Source organism: Pseudonaja textilis, chromosome 1 (assembly GCF_049901715.1).
Source record: "Pseudonaja textilis isolate UNSWEBS1 chromosome 1, rPseTex1.2, whole genome shotgun sequence".
Classification (NCBI taxonomy): Eukaryota; Metazoa; Chordata; class Lepidosauria; order Squamata; family Elapidae; genus Pseudonaja; species Pseudonaja textilis.
This window is the reverse complement of record NC_141990.1, coordinates 269516489-269543881: the sequence shown is the minus strand read 5'-3', so window position 1 is coordinate 269543881 and position 27393 is coordinate 269516489. Positions and strand designations below refer to the sequence as shown.

Below are 27393 nucleotides of genomic sequence, written 5' to 3'. Positions count from 1 at the left end.
ATAAAATCAGATTTCAGAAGAAAATGGGATACATGAGATGACACAGCTAATGTTAAGGTAGATAACGAAGTAAGAGAATATAAGATGATTTATCTTTGCTTTGTGCTACATAAATTATGCCAGAATATGGATTCTAGGGGAGCTAAATAGTGTGCCAAAACATTTGATTATTCTTTTGAAGAATCTTAACAATTATTAAGAGCTGAATTTGAAGAAACAGAACAGCTCAGAATAAGTGAGTCAGATGACACATATTATTCATAACTTGCACCATAAACGTATGAATGGCAGAATTGGAGAAGATCCCAGCTGGAATCAAAATTGGGGTCTGACACAATAACAATATATACCAACAATATCACTTCACTACCTAAAGTTTAAAAATAAAGCTTATTATGAAAGTAAAAACGAAAAGAAAAATCCAAATTAAGGTGATATATATATATATATATATATGGCATTCAGTTTTGTTCGGGTATTTTCCCACGTCATTGTAGTTGTGCTTTTAAAGTTGTAGCAACGTTTTGGCAGAATCTCATCTGCCATCATCAGGCTTCTCTATTGTGTTCGTCTGTGAGTCAGACTAAGCTGGAGGTATCAGGGGGGAACAGTTTGTGCCCAGGTGTTTGCCCCCTGATACCTCCAGCTCAAACACACCCCAACCAGGCACCCAGATGAAACCTAGCTTCCTAATAAATGATAGCCGTACATTTACTCGCAGCCAAGCTGCACTAAAAGCCTCCAATACAGGAACACAATGTTGCCAGCCAATCAAGACAAAAAAAGCCACAAAACAGACAGAAGATATTAGAAACACCAATCAAGCAGAACACAGCAAACTCCAAGACCAATAAACACAGATCAAGACTCCCAACCAATCAGGATGAAGAAAAACACCATTCTGGCACAGCAGTAGGCTAGCCCCAAATTTAAAACTGAAACGGCTGTGAAAGTCTGACTCTGACAAACATAATACAGAAGCCTGATGATGGCAGATGAGATTCTGCGAACGTTGCTACAACTTTAAAAGCACAACTATAATGGCGTGGGAAAATACCGAACAAAGCTGAATACCATACATGTAAGTACCATTGAAAACTTAAGAAAATATATATATATATATATATATATATATATATATATGTATGTATGTATGTATGTATGTATGTATGTATGTATGTATGTATATTCCTTGGGATCAAGAAGAGATAAAAATAAAAAGGGTGTTTGAAAAATAAAGAGATTATCTAGGAAGAGAGAAAACAACAAATTTAGACAAGACCATGAAGTAGAAGAACATTTCAATTATGACAAAACTTGGAACATTTAATCAAAGTGCTTTTTCAATTGTCATGAACAGATTTGAAAGTTGAATACTTGAGAAAAAGTGAGGGGAAAAGACAGATGCCCTTAAATAATAGATTGAGAGGTGTCTTGTTTTATGAATTGCAAGAGAAGCCAGACTTGGGTCAAATAAAGACTGTCTATTTCCTTGATGTAATGAAATAGGATGAAGTTATGAAAAATGTATAAAGAAAAATATTCATGATTTTTTACAAAAATCAAGAGGTTTTTCTTGATGATTGCTCTGAAACCAAGGAACAAAGGAAAGAAAAAGAAAAGGGTTAGCCCTATTTAATTTGTGCTCTGACTCCACTTACTGGCAGTTTGGGGCTCCTAAAGGAATATTATCCTCAAAAGTAAAAATAAAAATGCTCCATACTCTTGATTTAAACAGATACAAATAGGATAAGAAGAAACAAGGGGGAGAAATTGACATGAAAGAAGAAAAGAAGAAAAAATATAATAAAAATAGGTAGTAATCTGGAAAACATGATGATTTCATTCAGTTGCAATCCTGCACTGGATTCCAATAGATTCTTGCATTCAGAATTCTCGTAAGATTTAGTGATTTTGCAACATTTCAGATGACTTTAACTACCACAAAACACATAACAGGCTATTATTTTCTTTGAATAAATAAGAAACTGATTTGATTGAAAAAAATAACATAGCACCAAAGAATTGAGAGGTTACAGTAGATGTATTCAAATATAGCTATCATTTATTAGTTATAAACATCTATCAGTTTTTTATTTAGATAGAATTGATACTTACACATATTAGATACCATCCAATGTTTTTTTTGTTTCAATTCTTTAATTTTTCAAATATTAAATATATTTTCAGCTTTTGTCTTCATGTTACAGTACAGTTACTTAATTAAAAAACAAATAATAATTCTGAAAATGCAGGTATTGTTTCTTATTCAATTTTGGATACTATGACCATTATGTAAGATTATGCAGTTAATGCCCAGTATCAAAGTGCTAACTCCTAAATTATTAAGACTAAGTTTTTAATAATAATTGCATTTTCACTATAAAAAAAGTAAAATATCAAGGGCCAAAAATGTATGAAATCGAATTAAAGAGGTTACTTCTTGCTACATAGAAAAGATGGCTTATGTAGTTCACTGACAAAAAATTTGACCTTTGCAATATTTTTTTATCTTTTTATCATTGCTCAATAATATTCAATTAGCAACAAAAATTTATATTGAGATAAATAGTATTTTATATATAAAGCAAAAAGTTACATGCAGAAATAAATTTTACATATGGTAATGTTTGTGGTGGAATGGAGTCAAATCAAAGATTAAGCTTTATTGATTAATAATCATTGTAAGTAATTTCTCTACTAATATAAAGTTATTTTTCTTATAGGTTAAAATAACATGGATAATATCTATAAGATTGCTTCTTTTAAACAGAAAGCAAGCTTGAGTATTGTGTTCTTAAAAATTAATTGGAGTTTTCCATTCAACAGTTTTCTTAATACTACTGATTCCTGTTATTAAACCCATCTTGAACTATACGTATTTTAGCATTCTACTTGTTAAAAGAAAAGAAACATGCAAATATTTACCTTCTCAATAAATGAGGTCCTTTCTTTCTCTTTCTTATACTAATATATCAGTTTCAATTTTAACAGCTTTAATTTTGAATATTATTTATTGAAACTATTCCCCAAACTTTGAAATACTAAGAAGTCATTCATAATTTCTGAAAAATAATTTTATCTGCTACATAAAAGTTCGGTTAGTGTATTCACTCTGACCTATCCTGTGAAGTTTTTGGTATCATTTTAAACCAGTTTACTTCTTTAAAACGACTCTCTCAAAAAAGCTGTATCTCCCAGCTTTCAGTTTTCCCACTCAGACAAATAAATCAAATCTTAGCCCTCAGAACTGTAAAACTTTTCAAATGACAGTTGCTTTGATGAAAATGAAGATGCATTCACCTGCTGGAGTTGTGCTTTTGAGATGTGAATGACAGGGGGAAACTTGTTTCCAGAGGGAATAACAGGAAGTTGCCTACGGGAAGGTGACCAGGAAGAGGAGGAATGGCTCTCTGCTGATTGACTCCTTGGAAAGCTTGTCACTTTCTTAGGATCCATGTGGGTGATGAAGTGGGATATAGGGTTCAGGGTGCAGAAGATGTTGGGGCTTGAAATTCGTGGGATGGAGAAATGCGACATATGAAATGAGCTGAGCTGTGAGAATACGGCAGGGAAAAGAAAGAAAATGTTTCACATATTTAATTATTCTTTATCTAGTTTTATACATTATTCTTCCAGTTGATATTTCCAATAATAAATCATAACTCTTTTTAAAATGAAACTACAAAGGCAACTTATTTATTCCTATGATTTAGCAATATTTTCCCATATGCCATAATAACGCAGAAAATTCAGAAAACTTGTTATAAAATAATGCTACTAGGTAAAAGAAATTACTAAAAAATGTGATTGCCTTGTGAACCCTACCTGACAAAGATAATCCATAGTGAAATGTACTGAATTGGATCCAGGTCTTGCTTCCACAATTGGAAAAGCTTATTCTATTTATAGAAGGAGAACACTTCTTTGCGCAGTATAGCAATGTTTGCTAATTTCTCTTGCTCTATTATTCCTTTATACTTCCCCATAATATTCTTTGTGGTGTTAGAAAACTCTTCAGGGAACTATTCAGGAAAATAAAATCTGGATCCGACCCAATGTTCATTCCAAGCAGCATTTTTTATCAGCTTGCAAATATAACACTACTGTAAACACATGGTTCGGATACACATAATGTCTATTTCAGAATAATAGGACAAAAGTCCTGGTTACTTACCTATAATTGCAGTTTTTTAGGTAGTTATCTGTGAATCTGCATGTATCGGTTTTGCACATGCACAGTAACTTACATGGAGCATTCTGGAACCTTAGACTTTGGGTAGGAAGCCCATTTCCCTCACTAGGTTCAGCGTGTGAAATTAGGATTCCTGCCATTGCCATCCATTTCAAGCCACAACAGGCCAATACTGACAATGCTTCCTTGAAACCAGGTCGGAAGAAAGGATGGCTGGTATTTGGGTTCACAAATGGCCATGTTAAGAATGACAGTTACAAGTAAATAACCAGTGGTTTCTATGATTAATATACACAGCTCAATAGCAAGCTACTATACAAGGAGGTTGGTAAACAATAAAAAAAAAACCTGAGAATAAAACTGTCCTGCCAAATTATCCTCTCAAGAAAACAATCCCCGTTAAGATCAGACTGCTGTAATAAAGTGACTGCCCAACTGATGTTAAAGAAAGATCCTACTGCTGATGAAGCCATCAGTTTCGGGGAATAGCAAATCTGGATGTGTCTGTCCAAATATAATTGTTCATGTGATTTATTTGGCAAAAAACATTTATGTGGCCTATTACAAGAGAGAAATAAATGTGGATCTTTCTTATATTGAATCAGAAATGAAGCTATCTAAAGCATATACACAATTATTTCTCAGGAATTTTCAGGTATTGAAAAAAATAGATGGAAGATCTCTTCTTAGCATAAGTGAAAATGAGAGACTGCTTTCAGCAGGTGGTGAAATGGAGACCACAGACTCACTTTCTCCTTATAGAAAATTAGGTAAGATTCGCCTGAATACAAAAGCATGGATCTCACTGGAATGTCAGACTGAATGTCAGACTGATGTGATCACAATGACTAATGGTGTCTTCTGAAAGAGTAAATGAAGAGGTCGTGTAGCCAAGGTCTTAAAGGGCTTTGATTGTCAGACACACAGAAAAGAAAGTACTGTACAACTTTTATAAAACTGCTTCACAGCCAGGTGAGAAAAAACAGACATTCCTTTAATCAGATTATGAAGATTATAACAAGATAACATTTTTACAGACAAAATAAAGTCTCTTCTTAAGCCACAATAACAATTCCATAACAAAGCATGAAATTTGGAATGGCATCATGGAAGGTTAGGAAACCTGAGGAATCTGTCCCACTTTATCATATTAACTTTCTGAATTTAAGACTTCCATTCCAGCAAAGACCTAATCTACTGCAACTAAGAATTGTACATGTAATCTCCACATAATGAGTTTGAGGGGGAAAGGAGATCTGGGTGAAACTGGCAATGCATCATGTCTCTGAGAAATCAGAGAAGAGAAGCTAAGCCAAGCTTTAAAAAAACTATCAGTATTTGGATATGGAAGCTAGAATAGACAAGAACTACCATCTTCTTAAATTTGATAAAGACTCCTAATGGATGTTATAAACACCAAGAAAGGCTTTATCCAAGAATTTTTGCTATTTGAAACAGGATGCGATGTATACAAAATTGGACTAGCATAGCAGTAAAAAATTGGACTAGCATAGCAGTCCACAAATGAGAATACTGGTTCCTATATGATTAATTTGGTTGTTTAAATTCACACTAAGGGACAGGACAATCCAGGTTATTTATATTATGTGCATACCAACATCTTCAGAATTGAAGAAAGTGTGTGATCACTATTTTGACATCCATGGTGTCCACAGAAGGCAAAAGTTGAACAAATGAAGAAGGCAGATTCTTCCCAACCAGATACAGGAAGTACAGTCCACTCTGCTGCTACATCTGGGTTAGTCACAAGAATTAGAAATGTTGGTTTCAAAGCCTATTTCCACTGCACTAATAGCATGGATAATGCCATGGATAATGCCATGCTAAAACCCAAATCAGCCTATTCCTGAAAGAGGAACCACTTCCTACTTCCCTACCCTGGTTTCAATTATTCTCAGTCTGAGTTCAAATATCATAAAGAGCTATTATTTATCAAAAAGAAAATAAAGAATTTTGAACATTATCTGCAGGAGAAGGATATTTAAATGGTATATTTTTGTAGTATTAAATTGTGATTTTGTTTTATGGTCGAATCAATTCATTGTGTTAGTAATAAGAGGTAGTTTTCAATTTAGTGATAATAAATATTAAAAGAGTTACAGAAAAAGCATATGTGCAAGAGGCTAAGAAGCAAACATGATTTCTATCCCTACGGCTGGACACAGATCAAACTATGTTTATAACAAATCTTATGCTCAGAAATACAACTTTCAGTCATTGCTATTCTTTTTTTGAATGAAAAAAATATACCATGTACTCCCAAAGGTGCTTTTCCAAAAGGCACCTGGACTTTATTGGGTTTTTTCTTTGAAAGCTTTATCATAAACTAAAGTGCAGTTGCCTTTTGGAAAAGCACCTGTGGGTCAAGTATAACCTGGATGATTGAGAATCTCCAAAGATATATATAGTATCTACTATAATTATATATTGTAAGAAAAACTGCAAACAAAATCTAGGCACAGCAATGGCCATGATATTGGCCAAAAAAGAAGACAGAACCATTCTCTTGGAAAATCTAAAATCTGAAATAAAATGTTAAGATGCTCAAATAACATGGTCCAGAAGAAGGAAGATATTTGTAGTGACTGATTCTTGGCGTGTACAGTTTCAGGCAAATAAAATACTTTCAGGTATCAGGCAGTGAAGCCAATTTATATTTTTACATATAAGAGTTAAACCTTTCTAGAATATATTAAAGCAAAACATATATTTAACAGCAGTTGTAGCATCTGAAAATAAAGACTTAAAATGGAGTAAGCTCATATGTGCATTCCATAAGTTTTCTCCATTTCTGAAATAATCATTACCTCCTTTTGGGCTATAATTCACCTTTTAAAAAATACTCTATGAAAATACTCTATGCAAATAATTAATTGTTCACATATCTTAGTTATTGTGCTTTTCTGGTGTGATATTGTTGTTTAAATATTTAATGGTGTATACAATAATAAAATCAGTTGCAAGATTTCTGGGCATTGCAAAAATGCATTTTTAGCACAGTATTTGGAATGTATTTCTAAAAATGCTATGAACATTTTCACCCTCTTTTCAAAGAACTAAAGCATATTATCATCTCTAAACAGTGTTTTGATTGTAATCCAAATGCCATGTTTTCAGTCAGCAATTTCTTAATTTGCCTGAACTACAACAGACTCTGGCTATTAGTTTACTTACTGGAGTAAGAGCCCCTTCTGCTTGTGCCTCCATTAGGCTTGTGGGCGTGACAGCAAGAGCATGGCCAGTAATTCCAACTGGGAGTTCTAGTTGATCTGTAAACTGTTCAGAAGCTGCAATTCCACAACATTCAGCACCTAAATTAACTGCTGCTCCATTAGGTGTACGCTTGGTTTGAAGTCCAAGTTTATCCTCTTGGGGGGACTCTTCAAAATCCTGGAGTACCTCAGGTTCTTCATCAGAAGGACTTCCAGTTGTTTTATGCCCTGTAGCACCATTAGTTCTGAAATCCTGAAGGTCCTGCTCTTTATCAACAATCACCCATTCCTTAGAATCTACTTCCTGCTGGCAAGAATTCAAATTAACAGCGACGTATCCGTTGCTAACACCCCCATCACCCTGTTCTGGAGATGGACCTGAACCCAGCTTGGAAGCTTCAGGCAGATACTCTTCATCATAATGCCAGACATGTTCCTGACAGGAAGCAGCAGCAGGAGCACGTGTTTTCTGAGAAGTTGGAATTACAGGTTCTTTGCCACCATTAAGATCTCTTTTCTTTTTTTCCAAGCTAGGGAATGATAAAAGGAAAAAATAATATATCAGTGTATTTGTAGTATTTGAGCAATAAAAAGCAAAATCCACAGGACATCATCTAAATAGACATATTTTTTAAAATCTTGGAAGTTTTAGAAACAATTAGGTGGTTCTAGTTATCCATGGAAATAAAATACATACTATACTATTTGTCCATGGAAAATAGTTTCTTGCATCCATGTTTTGGAGGACATTTCTGTGTATTTTAAATGTTTGCAAAATTTATTTATTTATTTAGCAGATGGCTATCTATTTATCTCTCTCTCTATATATATAGGTCTAGGTGTGTTTGGGTCTTTTCCCATCTAAGATTAAGAGTATCTTGGCGACGTTTCAGCGAGGTCCCACTCACCATCCTCAGGCTGGTGCTTTCGGCTTCGCGCCAGTGCAAGCAATATATGATCGGGGCTGCCGTCTCTCTATAAATACTGGTGGTGGGGGTTGGTGTGCTGGGCTGGTTGGCTGCACTGCTGCCTCTTGACTGGTTGATGGAGATGATGTTGGTATAATGGGCTGTGTGATGGCCTTGTGAGTTTTGTTGTGTAGATATCCTGGATCTTGTGCTGTGATCTCCTGGGTCGTTTGTTTTGTAGTGATCTTTTTTCCATTAGCCTCTCGTGTTTTAATGGCTTGGGTTATGGGTTGTGTGATGGGCTTGCAAGTTCTTTTGTTGTGGTATCCTGGGTCCTGCGTTGTAATCTCCTGGGTCGTTTGTGTTTTGATCTCTTTTCCATTAGCCTCCTGTGTAGTAACGGCTTGAGTAATGGGTTGTGTGATGACCTTGTGAGACTGTGGTATCCTTGGTCTTGTGCTCTGATATCCTGGGTCATTTGCTGTGTTGCAACTTCTTGAGTTCTTGTGGTGTAATTTCCTGACACCCAAACACACCTAGATCTACATACCTGTGAAAATCTACGAATATATATATGTTTTCTTAAGTTTTCGCGGGTACTTACATGTATGGTATTCAACTTCGTTCGGGCATTTTCCCACGTTCTTATAGTTGTGCTTTTAAAGTTGTAACAACGTTTTGGCAGAATCTCATCTGCCATCATCAGGCTTCTGTATAGTGTTCATCTGTGAGTCAGAACAATCAGGATGAAGAGAAAACAGCAGTAGGCTAGCCCCAAACTTAAAACAGAAACGGCTGTCTGACTCACAGATGAACACTATACAGAAGTCTGATGATGGCAGATGAGATTCTGCCGAAACATTGCTACAACTTTAAAAGCACAACTATAATGACGTGGGAAAATACCCGAACAAAGCTGAATACCATACATATAAATACCTGTGAAAACTTAAGAAAACAAATATATACACATACACACGCACACACACATACACATTTCACTTAGAGTAGTAAAACACAATAAAATACAAATGTAAAACAGATCTATGTTCAAATATCAATGTCTAAGCCATCTAACCATTGAAGGGCAACATCATTAAAATAAAAAAAAATGAGATATTAGACTGGTATATGTCTTCAGCTTACAGCCAGTCATGATGTGATCTACAGTTTGATGTGGGATCGCGTAGTCACACTGAGGGAACGGTACTATGCCCCATTTATACAGAGTCCCAGCAGACGCTTTGTGAGGTGCAAATTCTATTCAGGATTGTCCATTGTTGACATGATAATTGAAAGCCTCTCACCTTTTTTGTGGGGTCATTTATATATCTTCTATGTTCAGCAACCTATTCCAAAATGGCAGGTTGGCTTTTTATATGAACAAAATACTTTTTTCATTTCTTATCATCTATATTTTCATTACTAATTCTAATTAGTTACTGCAGATATTCTAATTAAACAACAGTGGAAAATTACATACACACATACCCATAAAGATAAAACCAAACCAAGCAGCTGTAAAGGAAAATCTGCCTAAAACAAATCATTACCTACCAGATTTCCAGAAATTTGTCTGCATCTGGCTTTGACTCCAAAGTCAGGCGCTTCTCCAGTTCAAAACTGTGGATTGATCGTAACTTTCGTACCAGAGGAACATCCCGATCTGGCTGTGTGGTCTCTGAACGGACTCTAATTGGCGAACCAAGACTTGGTGCATTAAACAGTCCATTCATTGGCCCGTGACTGTTTTCTTCTTCTGTAGTAGCCTATGAAGGAGTGCCACAATATAAAAAATAAATTAACGGAAATGTAAGATAATTTTTATATAAAGTATTTTCCAAATGTGATTTTAAAAATAGTTCTGGCATGCTCCCTCTGTTTGAAAATCAGTTATTCTTATTGCAAAACTGTTACAAGATTTTAGAAACACGATTTAACATAAACAGTTATTTTATACCAGTATCAAGTTTGACTACTAGCTCACCTAACTTCAGTAGATCTGTTCACCCAATTTCCATGAGCTCATGTAGCCTCCCTAGCTTCCTACTCCTAAATTTCCTTCTTATACCTACTTTCTTCAGCATTCTGCTTTTTGTTGCTCTAACCTGCTACATTTCATTATCATTGTAATTCCCATTTTCTCTCATTCTTGAATGAGCTGGGTGACCTTGGCCTCATCACTCTTTCTCAGCCCTGGGAAACAGACATTGGTTAACTACTCCTGAAAAACCTTGCCAGGAGAACTGCAGCAACATTTCCGAGCAGTCTTTGAGAATCAGACATGACTGGACAACAGTTATCTGAGTGTGTGTCTTGTGTGTGTGTGTGTGTGTGCGCACACGCACACATGCGCCTGTGTGTGTGTGTGTTTCAACTCTAACCTCATGTTGTATCTCATCTGTGTGTGGATGTTGCTTACCAATCATTAGTCAAACAATACGTGCACTTGTAGTGAGATACCCACTGATATTAAAATTCTTAACTAAATATTCTGATTAGCACTATAAACATTATGGAGAAAGGACTAAGACTATTAGCACTACATGAAGACAAAGCCATTTCATCATTCTCTTAAGAAATTAATTGAAATGTTCAAAATTTTTAGAAACAGATCAATATTGTTCTATATAGTTTCGGCAGCACTATTAACAACTAGAAATGAAACTTGTCTGTCTCTATCTATCTATCTATCTATCTATCTATCTATCTGTCTGTCTATCTATCATACATCAGGGACAAATTAAATTGTTTTGTTCATCATACTCTATTTATTTTCTATGGATACCTGATTAATCACTGCTGGACAAATAAGATGAGTATTTACAGGTTAACATGAGAAAAAGTAAATGTTATCATTTATTCAACTGCAACACTTACTTTATGTATACCCAATTTAATTTTATTCCTGTTAGCATCCATTTCTTCCCACACATCCTTTTCCTGAAGACGATGTCCAGGGGACTCTGGTAACTTCTCTGGTGAGATTCCAATAGGGATGCCATTCTCACCATCACTGAGTTGTTCATCAGGAAATACTTCATCTGTATTCTCTCGTAATAAATCTCCTGGTATTGGCGTGGCATTGGCAATTCTATGTATAAAAAAGTGAAAATTAATACTAAAGATGTCCCAGTTTCTTTTCTAAACCGACACTTACTATCTTCCTTAAATGACAGGAGTTATGGCTCTTCCCCATCCTCTTCTAAAAGAGGGAGAATTGGCTTCATAAGGAAAGCAGTCATTAATCCTGTCTACCAGGAATTCAAGACATGGTATTAAACATCTCCAAGCAGTGTATATTCATGCACACCTATAGTCAGACACACAGAAATCTCAAGAACAATACTGTTTTGTCTAGAAGATCAACTGATCAACAAACCATAATGTCTTTAATTAGATGTCATCCTATATGGCACCAGATATAATCTCAATAGCAGGAACATGCAAACATAAATACTTGTAACCCAGTGCTGTGGACAATATTATATCAATAGTGTTCTAAAATCTATAGGTCTTGCAAACATGCATTATATGATGCTTTCCCTAATTTTTGAATTATATGTTTATGTAAACTGCAAGCTTCTAAAGACCCCAGAGGTCTAGTTTGAATACTACCTTGCCTATCACTTTACCTGCCTTATCTCTTTGTTTATGCATGCTTCTGAATCTTCCTCAGTTCATATCACACAAGAAAACAAGATTAGAAGATCAATACTATGTGACTTTCTTAAGTACTAATTTGGAAAACAATAAATAGGCATTCATTTTAATGGAATCAAAAAGATTAGAAGAATTCTAGAAAGTAAAATTTTAAATGCATCTTGAAATTTAGAAATTCTGTAGGTAGCTTCAGTAACGCTAAAACAATCTTCCCTAACTTCCAGGTTTCCATCTGCTTATGAAGATATCATAATTTACAGTCAGCATGCTACCCATTAGGATAAGGAACAGAAGATATGATACTATTCTATCACTTTTGCCTCTGGTTTCTCCCACCAAGTAATAACCATTAGAATGAATTGTGTAATAAAGATTGCTTGTTTGGGAATTTCTTCCCAATTGCATCATGCCATCTGAACTGTTTTCAACCTGGCTATATTATGAATGAGTATTTCCTGAGACCTCTGAAAGACATCAATTTGGAGATGACCCTTCTCTTCCAAAAGATTTAAGTTAGTCCTCTATCATCTTAATAGTCAATGTGATCAAATGCAAGTTATTTCACCATTCTAAACAGAATATTAAATCTGGATCCATCAAGCAATCTAAAATACATGAACTTAATCTTAGATGATTGATGAGATTGATAATCTTATATTGACATGAGATTGATAATCTTATGTTAAGTTTTTAAGATTTGTCAGTATCTTATTATGAAGGAGTATCTGTTTCCATAATAATTGTAATCCTATCATCCATGAAGAAGCACTTATAACTTGAAATGCTAATTCATCTAACATTCAAAGAAATGATTCAAAATACCCTATAGCAGCTGGGGTCAGTCGAGTATGCAGTTGAGGAGTAGCTGAAGTAGTGGTAGTAGTGAGAGAACCATCAGCCCCACTCTTTTCCCAATCAAACAGATCACTCTCTGTCACCCCAAAATTCTTCATACTGTTATCAAAAACGGACATGAGAAGCTATAAAAACAAAGAAAGGAATTGTATTTAGTGTCAATTATTTATTTAAACATCTTTTTGAAAATTGAAAACCGTTCCGACATTGTCTGAAAGAAGATCTTTATACACAATCTTCACAGTACATTTATTATTAGATAACATTAAATAAGATTATTCTTCTAAATAACTCATAGCCTCATCTATAAATTTACTGACTGCTTATAAGAATTCTAGCTACTGTATGTCCAGGTAATAGGAGAAGTATTGGAGATTTAAATATCCTATGAATAACAGAAATATAACAGGGTCTTCAAATAATTTTCCTCCAAAAGAAAAAAAAAACTAAACTGAATTTACAAGAAAATTCTTTTGTGCTACTATTTTCACCCCTTCTCACACTCTATCTATCTATATACCTGCTTCAACAAGCAGCCAAGTCTATGCTATTATAATGACATATGACAGAAACTGAAAGCAACTCACTCAATTTGTTACAGTTCAGATTTACTTCTGATAATATACATTTTTGTCTGGATAAAATATTAAATAGAAATATAAAAATTAAAACTAATTAAATAGAAATATAAAAATAGAAAGCCAATATTCAGATTAAAATATACCCTAATGAGGAATGGCAGACACTTTTAATATACCAAGAATTTAACATGGTTTTAACAATACATAGATTGGAGCATATTAAATATCCAAAGCCAAGCAGTGAAGGCTTACATAATCAATATAACTAAAATATTAAGAAGTAAAGAAAATTTGCAAGTCATAACACAGAAGCCATACCTGGTAATCAGGTTTAGTAAAATAGTCTAAAGAAGAAATATGGTCTAGAAAGATGTTAAACTCTTGAGGAAGATGTTTCAGCATCAGACGGTGATCATACCTCTCTTTTATAGAGCCTACTTGCTCCTAAAAGCAGACAAGGATTAAGTCATTCACCGTATGAAATTCCAATGAAAATAATTTATCATGTATGCTACTAAGTAACAAATAAATTATCAGATATCTTAAACTGTTAATCTTCAAGATATCTCAATTGCTATATTTCTGAACAAACCTTGTCTTTAATTTTCCTCCAGGGCAGTTGTCCAACAACGAACTCCACCAACATATAAAATAAAGACCAAAGATCATCATGACGTCCCATCTCCTATAGAAAAAAAGAAACCTGCATGTTGATCTGTATTTTGCACTCCTATCCAATATAATCCAATGTCAGAATACCAAACTGTATTGATTGGAATATTGTATCGACCCTGGAACCATCTTTAAGTGTCTTCAGGGTTGCCACAGTGAGGCTGGGTGGAGCTGTGAAAAAGGGAAGGGGGAGTAAAGATAGTTGGGGGAATATTTAGCCAAAATAACATTCTTTTTTCTGGGAACCAAGGACACTCTCACCAGCACCTGGAGGGGAGTCACCCGGGAGGAAGAGTGTGACCTGATTGGGGCATGGTTATGTCTAATGGGGGGGATGAACTTTGGACTTTGAACTGGGTGGGGAAAACTGGAGGGGACTTCAGAGTCAGGTTTTTACCAGCTGTGCCAATATGACATGCCTAATAAACCTATACTTTGAGGAAGCCTCTGGCCTTGGGAGTTTTTATTCCATTTGGGCTGTTACTTGGAAGCCTGACATATTGCTTATTTGAATATGCGAGTAATGATACACATAAATAAAAATTTAATGCCACTCCAATAATAATACACAAACTATGCAAAGAGGGAATTCATCAGACCTGAGAAGAAAAATGAGATAGTTTTCTCTGTGGTTCTTTGGATAAACCTGTTTACTTCTATTAGTATAGGATGATGGATCAGGAAATGAAACAAAAGGGAAAAAAAGAAAAGAAAATCCTGATCTAATTGAAATGAGACTGCATCAAATCACGTACTTCCTCACTGATAAGACTGAATTGTTAATCCTATCTGCTCAGACCCAGATAGTACTGAGATACTGGTACAATGGAGGTAGTAGAAGAAATTTTGTAGATTTCAAGATAATTCACTAAAACAGGTTCCTCTTTAAATACCTTTTGTGGCCATGGACCATGACCACGGACCCCCAAGACTTAAGATTTAAATGATAACATTTCTTCAAGCCTTCACAGACCCCCTATGGTGACATCTCGAGGCCCCTCCTAGAGGTCGGCAGACCACAGGTTGAGAATCACTGCTCTACTGGATCTCTAGTATAAATTCAATGCCGATGCTGAGTTTAGAGTATCCTGACCAATCTCTTTTTTAATTTTTTAATTTATTTTTAATTTTAATGTATTTATTTATAAACACACAAACATACATTGCATCAAATACATTTTAAAAAAATTCATACATAAACAGGATTGACAAAAAGTAGGGAGAAAGGTCTTGAAATTAATCTTATAAACAAAAACAATGGCAAAAAATTATCTGGATTGCTCAAAATTCTTCATCTTTGCCCCACAACCAAAATAAGCAAACTAATAAACAAAAAACCCTAATTATTTTTGGTTGGGGCAAAATGTGTTTTTTCAATGTTTTATAATAATTCTTTTCATTATCCTCCATGTACATAAACTCTAATAGGTTTTTAAGTTGATAGATTCCAAAAGCTGGAAATATATTTAATTTATGCACCCCCTAATCAGCAAAGATCCATCTAAACATGTTAATGAACTATGATTTCAGCATAAAATATGGCAATTGTTGGGAAAGTTCAGGACATGTCAGTTATGTTTCAGTTTTTATATAGCATATTTAAAAAATAGAAAAGGGAGGAGTTATGACAGACACTTCATGCAGAGTTTTCAGCTATTAAATATTTAGGTTAATGTAAATGGTCATACTCACTCTATTTCTGTGAGCATTGACTGATGCATACCGCACTGTACCTCTAAAACCGGCAACAGCTCGGGGCTATCAATGTAAAAAGGGAAAGAAAAAAAAAAGAGTTCATATTCCAGAGTAAGTCTGTAAATATCAACTATTTATAAAAAAGCTGATACAATTTTGATCATCTATTTTGACGTTTTCCCTCTGCTGATAACGCACTCCTTTAACATACTGTGATGATTCTGCTATAAGACAGTCCTTGACATATGACCATAGCAAAGCCTGCCCATTACAGTTGTATGTTGTAATGACTGTATATTACAACCTTTTTTGCGGCATTTGTTAAGTGAACACAGCATTCATAAAGCATCCATGGTGATCATTAAGTGAATGCTGTAGTCATTAAGCAAACGCCACAATCATTAAGAGAACTAATGGTTCACTGTGGGCATGATTTTGCCAAAAAATTGGAAATACCGGTTTTAGCAAAACCGCCATAAAACACAGGTGACCGTGTGACACTGCAAATGGCAATAAATGCAATCATGTTGCCGACTGTCCAAAATCAAAACTTTGATTTTGGGTTGTAAGTCCCCTTTTTCAAATTGGTATAACTATGAAAAGTTGCTAAGCAATCAGTGAAGAACTACCTCTAATATAAATAGGATTTAAGAAGATTAACATACATGTCCTGATCACATTTTAAGTAAATTAAAAAAAAAAATTACTTAATCAGATGTTATTTTATAGTTTTGCGACTTTTCTCTTTTTACACAGCAGAGTCAAGTATTACAGCATCTTATGTATCAAATCTATTACCAGGAGATCTGCAGAGTGAGGGTCTGATGCAGAGGTGACAAAAGCCCTCAAGAGAATAGCTCCCAGGTGGCCTCTCCCTATCTGCCAATACTAGGGGGCTTCTATGTTTACTGAGAGGTTCTGGGAGATGAAACTCCAAAACAGACATCTAAACTGACCCTGGCAAAGTGAATCCAAATGGGCATGAGTAAGAGGTCAAATTTAGGCCTACACAATGGTATACATTAGCGTTTCTCAATCTGGGCAATTTTTAGAATATGGACTTCAACTCCCAGGGTTGGGAATTCTGGGAGTTGAAACCCATACACCTCAGAGTTCCAAAATTGATAAACACTGGAATACAATTCTGAAGATAAAATCTTTGCACTGGCAGTTTTGCCAGTCACAGCTACCAACTACACTTTTACATTGAGCAGAGTAGTTTATTTTATTTTTGAAAAGTATACATAATACACATAAAAATTTCCACAGCTATAAAGGTAAATAAAGTACAAGCACAATATTACAAAATTATATCTATATTGCTTCATTCTAATCAAAAGCTTGCTATAATTGCTTGAAGATTTGGTAGATAAAATTTGATACTCAGAAACATTTAAAAGCAACAATACTTAAGACTTATATACCGCTTCATAGTGCTTTATAGCCCTCTCTAAGCAGTTTACAGTGTCAACATATTTTCCTCTAACAATCTGGGTCCTTATTTTACTGACCTCGGAAGGATGGAAGGCTGAGTCAACCTTGAGCAAGTGAGACTTGAACTGCTGAACTGCTGGCAGCCAGCAATTAGTAGAAGTAGCCTGCAATTCTGTATTCTAACCACTGTGGCACCATGGCTCAACTTAACATCTTAAGCTGCAAACTGGGCTTCCAACTGAGCATCCAATGTATCACAGAACCCACAACAGGTTGGCTTTTTTTTTTTCAAACTGTTTGACACTTCCACCCAAAAAACCTTAATGAATGGGAGCCAGAATTGATGGAGGCTTACTGGGGGGAATTGTAATAATTAAAAAAAAATTAACAATATTAGACTTTAGGAGCATTACTATTAACATTTCTTTAAAAACTTGTAATAACACTATATATTAACAAAACAGTAATATTTTATAATCTAATATAGCAACTCTTGAATGGCATCAACTTTTCAATTCATAACTGGGATTAATACTTATATTAAATCTTAAAAAGCAACAGTTATGAATATTTTTATGGAACAGGAGTCATGAATAAAAACATTTATCATAATAAATAGCTTGATCTCATGACCAAAAGCCAATTAAAACAGTGCAGGTTCCTTATCTTTAAAGAACAAACCCTTTTTAGCAGCTTTCAAAACACCAGTAGGGAAGGGTCTGCTCATACATTGGGAGGTGGAAACTGACAGATGCATTCTTATATGGTTTCTAAGATGGCAGTCTCTAATCAAGGGCACTTGTAGCAAGCCCATCCTAACATCTTTTGGGGAGAAGGAAGTGCCTCAGTCATCCAGGTCCCAATGATAGATGTCTTTAAAGATTATAAGTGAGGTGACCTTAGATACAAATCACATAAATTAAACCTCTTTGGGGTGCTCAATTATTTTGAAGAATGCAAAAGAGGTCTTGAGACTAAAGTGTTTGAGAATTGTTTATCAATTTTGAAACACAGTCAATTAAAGAACACTTTATTTATCCAAATGAACAAACTTAATGAAATGTGTCCAGTTTTATTCTGAAATCCTTGGAAAAGGCTGAAAACAAAGGATTCTTGGAGCAGAAATTTTGGGAACCCTAGCCCTAACTCTGCCAGAAATGAAATCTTGTCTGGTGTATATAAAAGCCCTTTTTAACGTCCATGATATTTATCTTGGGGCATGATATCAGTAAATTGTTAATCTCAATTAAATTGATGACCATTTCCAATCATCTGAATCAGTCAGTTCAATAACTGTTTCTACTGTTTTATTTTTTCCCTTTCATCTTCTAACTAACAGTTTGCCCGTCAAATGAAAATAAACTTTAATGTTTCTTCTCTGAGAAACTCAGGGATATTTTGCAACTTTTGAGTTAACTTTTGTGAAAGATTCTGATAAAGACAGCATGGAATTAACTGAAGCAGATGGAAAACTGCATTCGCAATAGAATTTGTAACTGGTGAAAATTAGAATCCAAATTCTGGTCTGGAAGACTGTCAAGATATTAGAAGATGTTGTCCCCTTAACAAAACTAGAAAATATCTCAAAGTCACTTCAAATCTATAACCATGGAAGGAAAAGAAGAATCTGAATTAATTTTTACATATTCCCTTCATTCTTAGAAATAACTAAATAAGTTCTTATTAGAACTATTCATTCATTCATTCATTCAATTTCTATAGCCACCCAGCTCAATCAAGTGACTCTGCAGTGAAGTATGTATGCAGAGACACTTGATTCAATCTGAGGGCTGGATTCAGAACAGTGTGATTCACTCTGGAAGTAGTCCAATTTTGACATGGCCCCCAAAATAGCAATATTGTCCAAGATGGTTGGACCAAAGGAGAACTTATTTATGAAGAGGCACAACACTGCTTTTTTAAAGGTGGTCAGCATGTTCCTCCTCCCTGACCCTCAAAAGAAAAACCGAATCTAAATATCTGTGCATAAATACTCCAAAAGAACTAGGCAAAGCAGATAGTCATATCACAAGTGGCTAACCTCATACTGCAAAGAACCCTATCCATTTCCTTGGTTACCACATATTGAAATGAATGCCAAAATCTTGTAAGACCAGTACCAATTTTGCTTTAAAACCCCATGTAATAAAAATCCATTCATTTGTATTTATCAGGTGAAATCTGTTTCTCCTCTTAAAGTATTCAGAAGTTAAGGTTTGACAATACCTCACGATAAAATTAGAATAGGATTACATTTTTTTCTTTACAGTACTGCCAAAATTATATACTATAAATCTGACTTTTTCAAAACCATCCTGAAAAATGTATTCATTAAATAATTCATATTGTTAATCACATTACCACAATGAATTAGGCATTATTTATTTTGAAACTTTTGATTAAAATTCCTTACTGGTCTGACATCCCCACATGAGTTTGTAAACTGACGTGCCAAGCCAAAATCCAGCATATAACACTTCCTCCAAGTACTAGGAAAGCGTCCCATAGCAAAATTAGACTAAAAGAAAAGAAAAAAGTGTACACTGTAGAAATGAAACATTATAGCATGAGTTTTCATTTCATATATTTCAGTTGTACCTATTTAGAAAAATAGTTGGTGAATTGATTGTATATTGAAATCACACATTATTATTGTTGCTTCTGTATTAATATGATGCATACACTCAGCTAAAAATATAATGTATTTTTTTTAAATGCAATTATTCTGATACCACAATTATATTGTTATTTAGAAGGAAAGTATTCAGCTGGGCTCACTGGTTAGAAAGAATAGTTAGTCCTCCCAGCTTGAGGAAAAGTGAGAATGAGCTATTGAAAGGGTTACAACATTTATCTATCCCCATGGGATCCAAAGACAAAGGCTAGAAAGAATTCTTCTCAGTTGCTTCCTGTGGGAGGAGATATCTCCTTTTTCAGAATGACAAGCCAAAAATCATTCAGTAGAAGAAGAAAAAATAGAAAGGTTGAAAATAAAGGAGAGCTATATTATCCTATATCTTGGGGGAGATCATAGAGAGGTTTTTCTCTCTTCTCTCAGAATCTTTGTTCCCAATAGGCACAATCAACACAGAAGGAAGTGATATTCAGTACAATAATTTAATAGACTTATTAGACAACCCACGACCAACTGAATCATCCTTCGTGAGATATTTCCTTATCAGATTCCTCAATACCTTCAACAATTACAGAATGTCTAATGTTGTGCTTTCACTGGAAAAGTTGGAATGCACTCAGAGATGTGTCTGCCTTGACAATAGCCCATGCTGAACAGCACTGTCAATAATTGGCACATAAAATGTTTTACCACATTTCTATTACATCCTAAACTCTTTTATGATCATTTTTGTCATAAAATGGTTTATAAAATTTGCCAAATTCCAGTTCCACTGGAGTCTTGGGTCCTGGATTTTGGATACATTCTCCAAGTTAGCTCATTTGAGATACCTTGGTTTAAAAATAGTTGCCCTATGATACATCATTTCACTCAGTTAAAAGGTGCAGAAACAACAATTTTAATATAGATTGAATCAAAGCTTGAATACAATTGTTGCCCTCATAAATTTCTCAGTTTCATCACAGCTAATTAGAGATGCACATCAACATGATTTCTCCAACTGCTCCAATGTAAGCAGGTAAGTTATTTAAATTAGTAATCAGACTTATGAAAAGTTACCTTGGAGATTTTTCAGAAAGATTTTCAATGAAAGATAGATAGCAAGAAAGATAGTAAGTGAAGCAGCAGGCAAAACAACAGTAAACAAACTGGCAATCTATACAATGGAAAGGCTCTACGTGCACATCCCCAACACAGTTGTTCCTGCTTACACACAGTGCTGGTCCATGGTCGTGGACCATGGCATCAATAGAGAGGAATGGAATCTGGTCATAGTAATAATCATCTGGTGTGAAGGCTGCCAAGAATCATGAACCCTGCTGAATTATCTATTTTTTCTATATAAGATCTCTTTCTGTGTCTAGAACGGCACAGAGATGGTATTATTTGAAAGATGTTCTTATTTTCATTGATTAAAACGGTCGGGTCCTGAAGGATCTGCACTGTGATCTTAACGTCCTTTCTTCCCTGTTCAGTCTATAAGGATTGGATGAAGACATCATTTAAATAAAAGAATATGTGTGTACCCAGGATCTGAGATAGGCTACAGAAATCATTTTGTTCCTGAATACCATAGAAGCTGACAACAGGACAAATGGGAGGGTCCTCGGTGGATATGTGTTTCTTGAATGGCTACCTCTGCCTTCTGCCTCTTCAGATTGTCAAACCATTAGACTGTTCTTCTTCTAACTCAGAAGATTCATACAAGATCATAATAATATGCTGCAAAGATAATTAATAAGCTTCAAGACCAGAACTTTCTTTTGGTCTTATGTCTCTCCTTGCAGCTTTTCTCCCTTGAATTGGCTCAATATTAGACTCTAAATCCAAAATGATCCTATGTTCTGGTGACCATGTTAGCTGCCATGCCTCTGATTGTAAACTGGACATTGTTCTTGTCCATTGCACCCACCATAACAGCAGATTTGTTCATTCCTGTCTATGCTTTTTAGGGTGTAAACAACTGAATCATTAGTTGTCTGGTCCAAATATTAAGGGAGTGTATTGTGGCTAGTGCTGTTTTCTGTGCTGCAGGATCTTTATTTTCCTGTCCCCTGGTATCTGCAGGTACCTTCCCCATCTTTAAATTCTATGTTCCCGCAAATCAATGTTGGCATGAAGGTAGGCACTAGGGAGGTTGAACAGATCTAGGACAGAATTCAGCAGACAGAAAGGAGCCACTCTTCACATCATGCCCTCTCCCCTTCTGTCTTAAAAGTCTTTGTTGAGATAGATTTACTAGCTACACAGAACATCTCTGTTTGTTATAGACCCTCTAAAATCTGTGAAGCCAGAATATTCTGGTTCCTTGAGATCTGGAATTTGCAGAGTTTTTAAAGAAGCTGTGGAAGTCTGTTTTTTTAAAGGCCTGATGGATTTGGAGACTGACTGTTGATTTTCCTATTCTAGGGATAGCTCTCTTCTTCTGTATCTGACTTGTCCTGCAGGGAATTATCTGATTCATGTGCAAAAGCAAGTGAGGCTGGATTTCACTGGCCCATTTTTCCCTTGATTGTGTAGTTCTTCTCCTTGTGATAGAAGTCTGGGTAAGGGTCCGCAAAGGTTGTTTCAGAGGAGAAAAGGGGAGGAGGGAAATGGAATAGTGCTGTTCCCCCCTCCCTTTCCCTCTCAGCACAGTTCAATCCAGTTGGGAATGGACTTTCCAGAGGAGTGAGTAGTCATTAGCAAGAGAGGCTGATTTAGCCTCTGACAATCTTCAGGGAGCAGAAGGCCATGGGAGCTTCGGAAATGTTACCTGGCAGACTCAGCAGAGACAGCAGCGGTTGAGAGAGCTGCTCCCTCAATAAATGGGACAAATCACTCTGTAAGCTTCAATCATCTTTTGTACAAGGGTGATCTGGCTCCCTGGAGGAGTGGCAACAACAGACCCTCCTGTAGTTGCAAGGTTTATGGTCAGTGACTCCACAGCTGCAGTGTAGCTGGCATCTCTGGGGAAGAGAACAAGTTGATACCTATATGGAGACCAGCCAATCAAAAGATGCTGTTCATGAGTTTGTTTATCATTTTATCAGGTGTTTAATTTAAAAAAAAGAATGAAAAGAATGAAACTTTTTTTAAAAAGGGAAGATCTCTAGAATGAGAAAGTCCTTGGAAGAATTGATGAGCTTGCATGCTCTTCAGGATAAGACAGGGTCAAATTTGGGACAGGTGAGATCTCTTTATACAGGAAGGTATGTCAGAAATAATTTCTAGCCCTGTCCCCTGAGTTAAGTGGGAGGGAGACATCCTCTGCAGAATTTGCTGACTCCACTGAAGAAATTTTTTAACATAGTCTCAGTAATTGAGGCAATCTTTAGCTTTTTTATATTAAGAACATGTTTTTAGGCTCACAGCAATTATTAGGCAAAATAATTTCAGATGTTGAGATAATGTTAACTGAAAAGTGATAAAACTGATAAACAATTAAATATTAGTTTTTAAAATAGGTGCAGATATATTGATAGTTTCAGATCAGGTTTATTTATATCTAATAAGCTGTTGTGCTATGTAACAATTACAACTTTAAGCAAATTCTTGGTTTTGATATATGGAGAAACTTACTGGTTTAATATCTCTGTGTAAAAATCCCACCAAATGAATGCTCTCAATAGACTCCAGAATTTGCTTCCCAAGACGCAATGTTGTACTAATTGTGAAAGTCCCTCTAGTTTGGCTTCGACGCAAATCTGCCAAATTCCGCCCCTGAAAGAAACAAAAACACTAACATCCAGATTTTTTTCTCATCTTCTTTTAGTAATCAACATTTAACAGGTACACTGATTACATATGAGAATTTTTTTTTCTGGCAAATATAAGGACAGCACTTCAATAGTTAAAATATCAAATGATTTTAGGGAAAAAAAGCATATAGTTTGCTTGCTCTTCATTGTTATACTATTTTAAAGTCTTTCTAAAACATGAGATGTCCTCTTCCAGTTTTGCCTTCAATGGCTTTCTGTTGGACAAACTAGGACTAAACAGAAACAAGAGATTTGCAGATTCAAAATAGGAAAACAAAAATATGGAAGATTTAAACACATATTCAGTCAGTGCTTTGTAACACCATCTTTGGCAGAAATAGCAGCTTCCAAATGTTTCCTCTATATTCTTGGTTTAGATTTTTTTTTCACTTTATAAGAAATCTTCTAGCTCAGAAATGTACTTAGAACATCTTGTATTCACTACATGTTTGAGATTTCTGTACAGGTTTTTAATAATATTCCAGTCTGGGAATTGTGAAAGTCATTCCATCATTTACTTTCTTCTCTATTAAGTGCTTCATTGTTGATTTGATGGTTATTTCAGATGTTTGTCTTATTAAAATCTTCAACTTCTTTTCAGCCTTAGTTTCTTCACTGAATGTGTAAGTATGTGTAAGTATGCATTCAAATTTGGAGAAAAATGTTATGTTTAACTGCCTCCTGAATAACTTAAAATAACTTAAGTCAACTGCTATTCACTTACACTTGACTAAGAGTGCCCAAACCTTTGCATTCAAGCATAAATGCCTTTTCCAGGGAAATTTACTTAGTAGCAAAATGGTTCCTACTTTGGTATCAGTGAACAAACTTATCTCTTCTCTACTCATGAACAAATAAAATAAGTTACAGAAGCTCATTTTAATTGAACATTTCATAGATTCTATTTAATTTTATTATTTAGCTGATACAGGCTAAAAATTTTTAGGATATAGCGTCAAAAAAAACATTCCCAGTGAATTTTATTATTGATTTTAAAAAATATATGTTAAAGTAAAAGCATTGGGTGAAGCAAACTGTATGTTCCCTTCCTCAACTACTAGTAAAACAACAACATCACTATAAAGCAAATTCTTTTTAGACATATAGTCTAATAAAAGTAGATGTAACTTGGTATTTTGGTTTGGCTTAGTCTCTGCAAGAGGAATAAGGCAAGAACAAGCAGGGGTTGTAAACATGATTTAAAGGAATTTAGGTATTGTGGCAGGAAATATCTCACTAGTTTAATTATAAATGTGTATTTGTGATTGCCATGTCATTGCTTTTTAAAGACGATTCATGTCAGCCTTCTAATGAAAGCACCCATATCATAGTCCCAAAATCTCAAAGTCCAAACAGGATCTCTATCCCTATGTTAGATCAATTGAGAAATTAAGTGAAGAGGTTAAGTGAAGAGGTCTGATTTGATTATATGCCATCACATGTTAAGGACCAAATGGACAGATTTTTTTCCCCATGGCATGTCCTTAATTTGGTTTTTTAAGTCTTCCAATAGTGCCTCTATCAAACATGCCCCTCAAGTGAGGACTCTGGGTTTGATTTGATGATAACTACATTCTTCTTAATATTTCCAATATTGATATTCCAGTCAACAATTGCAAGTTCATTATCTGATACTATATCACCAATCATTTGATATTTTCTATTATGTGGTTTCTTAATAAAAATACAGGTAGCCCTCGACTTACGATCACAATTGAGCCCAAAATTTGTTGTTAAGTGAGATTTGTTAATAAAGTTTTGCCTCATTTTACAACTTTTCTTTCCACAATTGTTAAATAAATCACTGCAGTTGATAATATTAGTAACACAGTTGTTAAGTGAATCTGGCTTTCCCATTGACTTTGCTTCTCAGAAAGTTGCAAAATGTGATCATATGACCCTGGTCCTAAATATGAACCAGTTGCCAAGCCTCTGAATTTTGATCATATGATCATGGGGGTGCTGACTATAGGGTCATAACTATAAAAAACAGTCATGTCATATTTTTCAGTGCTGTTGTAATTTTGAATAGTCACTAAACTAACTGTTGTGGTCCACCGGCAGCCTGCGGTGATGGCAGCAGAGTCAGACAGTGGGGAGAAACATGGGCCAGTCCAGGAGTCTGGGGAGGACTCGGACGAGAGTCCTGCATCCAATACAGAGATGGGACGAGGGCCATCTGGAAGTTATGTGGTGACTCCAGAGCATTCAGAATCTGACAGCAGCAAGGCAGAGGAATAAGGGGAGCCTGTTCCCACTGTACATGTGCATAGAGCTGCCAGAAGGCAAAAACAGTTAAGACGAAAGGGTCGACTTGGGAGTAAGGCTTGGAGGTGATTGGCCCCTTCCATAAGACATAAAGGAGGAGCAAAGGGACAGGAACCTTTGCAGGAAGCAATGTTGTTCGCTGTGTTCGGATTAAACTTGAAACTCTGTATGGACTTTGTACTCTGGTTGGCTTTTTACAGTTAATTTGGCACTTTAGTGGTTGGCAACAATTCAAAGGAGATAAAGATGGGTGCTTATCTCGAGACTGTTTGGGAGTCATTACAGGCTGGGGATGAACACAATTCCCAGCCATTGGAATAAAAAGAGTTGTTGGAATAAGCGCATGCTTAATTGTGGTCTCAGGAAGCCTTGGTTGTAAGTTAAGGACTACTGGTATAGAAGTGGTTTGTGTTCCCCTCAAGTTTTTATTTAAAAGATTTGTATGGATATCCATCCTAACATACAACTCTAGGCAACTTAGGAATAGGGTGAACTAAACCAAAAAACTGTAAAAATATGAGTTGATGCTTTTGCCATTGTCACCAAAGTGACCATTTACTTATGGCATCTTTCTATATTGCTGCTGCTTGCTGTTCCTGGGCATCTGGGATGATCTTCACATCTTGGGTGATCCTGCTGAGAATATACAGTATACTCTTGGCATATGCTCTTAATGTTCTTCGTTCATCCCTCCCAGGAACAACCTCCACCACAATGAGATAGCCCAGGAGACGTTGGGAAAATTAAGATGTAGCGATATAGAATTAAAAATCAAGGTTAAACAATACAACCTTTTCTCCACTTTTGATTTCAAAAATATTTCCTCCTGAAAAAAGTATGAAGTTTTTTGGCTCAGTTTCAACTTTCTTTTTCTGGAGGATTGAAATAAATTTGTATAGCTTTAAGAACAAACTAAGCAAATGAAAGATTAATCAAATTCTTCTAAGTACTTATTTTCAAGCTATTCGAACCTTCAGATAAATGGATTAAAGCTCCTCAACTTCTGAAGAGTATATATAATTCCAGTTAGCCAAAGGACTGATTTATTCTTTTTATAAATTAATAAAACTCATGAGGCTAAAAATGTAATGAAAATGCATAACAATATACAATTTGTTCACAAATACGTATTTTCAGTGATAAAGCTGAACTTCAGTGAAGAATCCAAACATATTTAAACTGGCTGGCAGTAAATCAGACATATTATATATCTGGGATTTCATCTTCCGTCTTTCTCACTTAAATAGAAAAACATTTTTTTATGTGCAGAAAGACAAACCATAGCAATTCCTTAACAATTTACACAGTAATAAAAGTAAAAACTCACCTGCAATTGCATGACCACATAATTAAATCTGTCATTCCTTCCACAGCCTACGAATCGACAAATATGATCCTTCCCTGAAAAGGAAACATTTTATATTTGTTCACCAGTTTAAATCTAGAGAAACATAATAGCGTATTTGTTCTTGACTAATCTTCCAGAAATAATTTTATTATTATTTTAAAGAGAG

The 27393-nt window shown here is 35.2% G+C and overlaps 1 protein-coding gene across 4 annotated transcripts in view; it reads right to left on the bottom strand.

Annotated features, from left to right (window-relative positions):
• TTBK2 (tau tubulin kinase 2) overlaps positions 1-27393 on the bottom strand; it is a 68805-nt gene that overhangs the window by 15463 nt on the left and 25949 nt on the right. For 2 of the 4 annotated variants that reach the window (XM_026709461.2, XM_087921767.1), the window contains exons 4-14: positions 27207-27280; positions 23433-23573; positions 19650-19754; positions 15800-15865; positions 14028-14120; positions 13754-13879; positions 12822-12979; positions 11217-11430; positions 9894-10105; positions 7391-7958; positions 3304-3555 (exon numbers count right to left, since the gene is read on the bottom strand). In XM_026709461.2, the coding sequence (XP_026565246.1) occupies positions 3304-3555; positions 7391-7958; positions 9894-10105; positions 11217-11430; positions 12822-12979; positions 13754-13879; positions 14028-14120; positions 15800-15865; positions 19650-19754; positions 23433-23573; positions 27207-27280 (2009 nt within the window). Of the gene's footprint in view, positions 1-3303; positions 3556-7390; positions 7959-9893; positions 10106-11216; positions 11431-12821; positions 12980-13753; positions 13880-14027; positions 14121-15799; positions 15866-19649; positions 19755-22626; positions 22748-23432; positions 23574-27206; positions 27281-27393 lie in introns of those variants that run through there. The other 2 variants (XM_087921768.1, XM_087921769.1) reach the window with 2 other exon arrangements.